This window comes from Hipposideros armiger, unplaced genomic scaffold (assembly GCF_001890085.2).
Source record: "Hipposideros armiger isolate ML-2016 unplaced genomic scaffold, ASM189008v1 scaffold_7, whole genome shotgun sequence".
NCBI lineage: Eukaryota > Metazoa > Chordata > Mammalia > Chiroptera > Hipposideridae > Hipposideros > Hipposideros armiger.
Window position 1 is genome coordinate 704,463 of NW_017731357.1, and position 6,000 is coordinate 710,462.

Consider the following 6,000-nt stretch of genomic DNA (forward strand, 5'->3'; position numbering starts at 1 on the left):
GGAGAGAGGCAGCAGGTAGGATGAAGAATAATCCTGCATGGGAAGTTGGGAGATTTATGTCTGAGTGAACTGAGTAAAATCATTTCACCTCGTCAAGTCTCAGTTTTCTCCTTTGTAGTAGCCCTAGGTTACCTCTAAGGTCCTGTCCACCTCGACCATTTTCACCATGTAACCTCTTAATGGTTTAACAAGAACCCTTACAGAGAACCCATGGCAGAGGGGGCCCAGGGGCTGCAATATCTCTACTCCAGGTAAACTGTCTCCTGTTTGCAGGACATGAGCTGGTTGTGTGTCAAAAGCTGGAATGCTGATTGAAACCAAAATTCTTATTCAACATATCAAAGAAGGGAGAAGGGTGTTCTAACTAATCAAATATTCTTCTTAAGTGAAAATTGGGAATCGCCAACCTGAGAGTTAACAGTTAACACTTAAGGCTGATGGGACGTAGTTTAATGTCTGATTCAGACTCTTGGAGACTACAAATGCAGGCATACCTCAGAGATAGTGCTGGTTCGGTTCCAGACCATTGCAATAAAATGACTATCACAATAAAGTGAGTCTAATCTTTTTGCTGGTGGAGGGTCTTGCCTTCAATTCGTAAAAAGTGCAACATCGGTGAAGCGCAATAAAGCAAAGCCCAGTAAAATGAGGTGTGCCTGTATTTTCTGTGTATTACTGGTAAAATGGGGGAAAGAGGCTCTTTGTGGATACTATGTCAGCTGATTTACTGTTGGGGTTTCTAAACACATTTTATTGGGTGTGTGTTTTCTTTGCAGACATTTTTCCTTAATTCTCTTTTTAAAGTTACTTGAAGCCGATCCTCACACACAGTGGCCCTCCATTAACCACCACTCTCCCAGCCTGGTGTGGCTTGCTCGCTCGATGTCTGACCAGCCCCCAGGTATACGATGTAAGTACAGCATGTCAGGCTACGTTCTGTTCAGCCACCAAATTCACAGATTTTGCTTTCCAGTAGGATGATTACAAGTGGCCAGCTTACATATGCTTAATACATCTTGCACAACCACAGAGAAGCCTTTTACCTGAGTCCTGGGGCTCCCGAACATCAGCAGCTGTGTATAGTAGAAAGAACAATGGATCCAGAATCAGAACAACTAGACCAATAGATTAAAAAGTTAGTTTTATAATTTCCAATCCTGCTGATAGCTTATTTAATAAAAGTTGTGTTTTTCTGAATGCTGAATAGTTTGCTCAATTTGGACCTCTGTCCAAAGTGATAGTATGGGTCATTTGGATGTTGTTGTTTTTTTTATTGTCAGAGGCAAAGGGCACTGACCTGGCATTGCCACTTGTCCCACTATTGAAGCTCCAGTTGATTACTCTTCAATCTTACGTTTCATGTGGTTTATGTGCATCTTTGCCTTCTGGCTCTAGTCTCTTGTAAACAGTTTCTAAAGCTTTCAATTTTAATTAGGTTTTATAAGGCTCACTTTTCATGGCTATGTAATAGTAAAAGAATTAACCCACTATTAAAACTTTACCAAAACCTTATCTAATCTGAAGCTTACCAACTATTCTCTTGCTCAGTGATTAGGGGCTTCTGGACTGGTTTGAACTCATCATAAACTCAGTAAACATCCAGGCACTTATGTTGAAAGTACTTTCCTCACCAGTTTGAGAGTCTGTTCAAGGTTTGCTTCCTGGGGTAATGTTTGCGCAGTGGACTCCCCACAGCCAGCCCAAGATGGGGTGACTTGGGCTACAAGCCGGAATCACCCTCCATGCTGCTGCTGCTGCTTTGGGGCTGGGGGGCCTGACCAGAGTCTCAGTCAGCTCCAGACATGGTGAGGCCTGCTGCTGAGACAGTGGGAGCAAAGAGTCTTTGAAAACTTAACTGGGAAACCAAATGTGACAAAGTGGAGGGGCTCCCCTCAGAGTTTAGTGCTGGAAGAGGGTCTTGGACTGGATCGCTCTCATGGCTGTTTGACACATTGTTGTGTTGTTCTCACTTATGACCTATAGGGCATTGGTTTTTCACCAAGTTTATTTGGGAGACATCTAAGGTGTTAATTATTCACCATTTCCACTAACTCCAAACCACTTAGGTTTGATATCCACCTAGAAAACAGTGTTGTTCCACTTATGAAAATGACCTCTGGTTATTTAAAATGCACATGTTCCCACAACACACTTCTTTGCAGGTGTTTGCAGGGTTATTTTGCTGCATTTTCATAGCAAGCCTGCAGTGGACAGCTAGTTATATAATTATACAAACCTTCAGCTTAAGCAAACTTTTGTTGATCTTATCATCTAGAATTTGAAGGAGTGGATGATTTCATCATTTGCATATAACATTTCATTAAGCCCTGACTTGGAAATCCCTCTCCACTGGGTTTTACTATTTGTCCTTGTTTCTGGATGACCTTTCCTTGGGTACTATTTGTCTGGGCTTATGAATTTTGTAATGCAGTGGGTCAACCTCCAGTCTTGTTTTCTCCTGTCATCGAATTTTGGCACTGCTTCTCACTACAAGGGGTCAGAGCGGGCCATGCCGGGGCTCCTATCTGGGGTTCCTCTATGCTGCTGTGGGGTAGGGGTCATTGGCTACATTTGCACAATTACCCTCATATGCAGTTGTTTCCGATTCCTCTCTGTCCCTCCAAACCTTGGAAGAGTGAAATAAAGAGTGCCAGGAGAGCCTCTCCTTGAAATTGGGGAGCTAAGAGCCCTGGGAGAGGTATTTTGACAGAGATGAACAAAAACATTACTTAGCACATGTGCAAGTGTGAATGGGAGAAAAGGAACATGCTGAAACAGGGAACATGATGTCATTTGTTGTTAAGACAACTATCACAGGGCAGATAGAGTTTCAGGACTTTCTAAACACTAAGGGAGGGAAGGAAATTGAGGGGTTTGGAGCGAGTTTTAGAATTACACTCTGCCTGACTAAAAGGATTCTTATTTAATTGTACATTTGCACCCTGCCTCATTCCGGTGAGGGTTTGAGGCAATAAGCAAGAGTTGTTGCATGCTTACCTGTTAAAGAAGCCAGAGCATTGGTTAAGTGGCATCACACTGTGGAGTTCAGAGAAGTCGACGTCACTGAGAAACAATGCAGAAAACAAGTGTGTGCTTGTCACCAGTAAGGGCACAGAGATGGGCGGGGAAGGAGAAGCGAGATAGACAGAACTCAGGAGTCCTCCCTAGGTCGATGCATTTAACAGGCATTCATCTAGCACCTACTATGAGTTAAGTACCTCAAGGAAGGCTGCCCAGAAGAGAAGGAGGTCACTGCCCTTTGGTGGTTCCTCATCTAGATGGGGGAATCCAGGCACGGACGTGGGAGAATCTGACCATGGCTTTGGGCAGTGTGACTGAGTGGGGGCCATGAGGCTGTTGGGGAGGCAGATTCAGGTCCTGCACTGAGGAGACCCTGTCAAGGACAGGATGCAGGACTTCAGATGTGCTTTGAAGGGTAGATGGGAAATAGGAGAGAAAGAGCAGTTTTAAAACTGTTTGCCATTCAAGAAAGAAGTTCATGGTGTTTGGCAGCCATGCGGTGGGGAAGCGGAAGAGCACACCAGTCCTTGTTTTGCATCTTGAACCCATTAGAGAGGGAAAGGTTGTGTCTGACCTCACGCTGCTTCCTGACATTCTCCCTGCTATCTTTTAGTTTGAAGTGGCTGCCACTTGGCTGACGTCTGCCTTGTTCAGCTTTGTCTGTTTTGCTATAACTGCTGCTTAGCATGAGACACCATGCCAGTCCTCTTCCTGACAGGGTGACTTTTCACATCCTTCATGTGGGTAAAACTAGTCTGGAGGCAACAGCATATATCATAACCCTGCTTCCTACCAGCTGGACAACCTTGGGCAAATTTCATAGGTTCTCTTAGCTCAGATTTTCTGCTCTGTGACACGAGTGTTTGCACCCTTCATAGGAGAGGAATAAGGACCAAATGAGAGCTTATCTGACGTTCCTGGCAGGCATATAATAGATGCTCAAGGAAATGTACCTTCCTTCTCTATCACTTGCTTCATCAACCTGAGGGCTTCCTATCAGGTTTTTTTCTGTGGGACAGGAAGGAAATCCTAATAATGGTTTGTCCTCTTCCCTCCATTGCTAACTAGGACAAACTAGTTCAAATGTAAACCAGGTTGGTTTAGGATGGTTTGCTTAGGGCAGGAGGCCCACCCAGAAGACCACCTCAGAGAAGAGAGGACCAAAAACCTATTTCAAGGTTTGCCCAGTGACCTGACCCTTTGCTTTCTTTGTGGGTTGAGATGCTGAACATCCAGGCTGGTCTCCCTGTCTTCCCTTTTGTCACTAACCCCGAGCTGTCAGGCATTGAAAATCAGAGCTGCTTTCTGCTGTTCCAAGTCCTAGTCCAGGCAACAGTGCTGTACATTGACTAGCACTCTATAGTTTATATCCAGTTAGCATGCTAGAGGCTCAAGGCAGGCAAGTTTTACGATCTGCAGTTTCAGAAGAGGCGTTGAGGTTGGGGTTGGCTGCTGGAGCTGGAAGATTCCTGTCTCCCATTTGTCGTTGCTGTTGTTTTTTGTTGCACTTTTCAGAACCAAGAGCCACTGAGAGAGGAAGACTCTGATTTCATCCTGACCGAGGGTGACCTCACCTTGACCTATGGGGACAGCACAGTGACTGCCAATGGCTCCTCCAGCTCCCACACGGCCTCCACCAGCCTCGAGGGTGGTCGGAGAACAAAGAGCAGCTCAGAAGAGGTGCTGGAACGAGACCTGGGAATGGGAGACCAGAAGCTTTCAAGCCGGGGCACCCGCCTAGTGTTCCCCCTGGAGGATAATGCATGACTTTCCCCCTAAACCCTGAAGCGATGGGGTAGGCCCACCAGTGGGGTGAGGCTGGCTGCATGTTCCAGTGTTGTTTGAGGTGGGACAGTGAGTGAATGGAATTAACACTTCTATTTTATTGAGGTCTGAAGATACCTTAACATTTAAAATTTAACCCAAGATGCAGATGGTAGGGCTCAAGTGTCTCTAAATCAAGACAAATGCAGACCTATTCCCACTTTTTCACATAGTAGTGCACTGTTCAGAGTTAAACAAACAAAAATAGCATGCTTTAATGGTCTCTTAATTCATTCACCTGCAGCATCTGAACAAGGTGATGCAGGTGCTGGGGATTCTCCCCACCCCCACCCCAAGAGAGGCTTCCTATCCATGCACAGCAGTGCAAGTCTAGCTGGCTGCAGGAATATCGAGTGAGGGGAGAAGAGGCTAGAAAAAAGATCATGAAGGAAGGCAAGTTAGGGGCAGCTGGTGATAAATGGAACAGAAAACATGAAAAAGTAATTTGAGTGGAGGCTCTGGCATCATGGGCTGTGTGACAACAACTTCATCTCAGGATTCCTGACTACTTTTGCTACCTGTGTTTCCTCTAGACTGAAGAGTGGAAAACATATCCATGAACATTTCAACATGGGGGAAAGAATTATAATTCCTTCTGTGGAGATCTTCATTGAAGAAAATTTACTGAAATGTTTAAAACCAAAGGGAAAATAGTGTTATACTGTTGTTTTTTAATTAACCTGAAGGCAGGAAAAACTGTTTAGAAACTAATGATGATATCACTGCAAAAATAATTTCATTCTTGAGGGCTGCCATATGAGCTGACTTCCTGGGAAACGATTAATAGGACTGAGATATCTACTACGGGTTTAGAAATAACAGCAAAATCTGTGGGGTGCTTTGATCTGGAGAAGAGAAGGCAGCAAGTAGCCTAAGAGGCAATACGCTAGTATTCAGAGGGAAGAAATCTCACTGCAAAATAAATAACTGCAAAGAAAATACAGATAGTATTCTAAAGACTGAGTAGAATTCCCAACATCAAGCTAAGAAATGGATGAGATTTCTGTGGCCACCTGAGGAGTCGGAGGCATCATTACAAAGTTAAGCAAATTCAATCCAGTGGAAGGTTCTGTCTACTATGAGATTAGGAGTCCAGGTGTCTTGACACTGAGTGCCATGTAGAGAAGGGTCATTTTCTTGGTATCTGGGAGACTT

The 6,000-nt window shown here is 44.5% G+C and overlaps 1 protein-coding gene across 2 annotated transcripts in view; it reads left to right on the plus strand.

Moving 5' to 3' along the window:
• The window catches only part of SLC9A7 (solute carrier family 9 member A7), a 154,848-nt gene extending 149,100 nt beyond the window's left edge, over positions 1–5,748 (plus strand). For both annotated transcript variants that reach the window (XM_019649400.1, XM_019649408.1), the window contains 2 exons: positions 805–910; positions 4,537–5,748. In XM_019649400.1, coding sequence (XP_019504945.1) covers positions 805–910; positions 4,537–4,788 — 358 coding nt within the window. In that variant the 3' untranslated portion in view covers positions 4,789–5,748. The remainder of the gene's footprint in view (positions 1–804; positions 911–4,536) is intronic.
• The last annotated feature ends 252 nt before the right edge of the window (positions 5,749–6,000 follow it).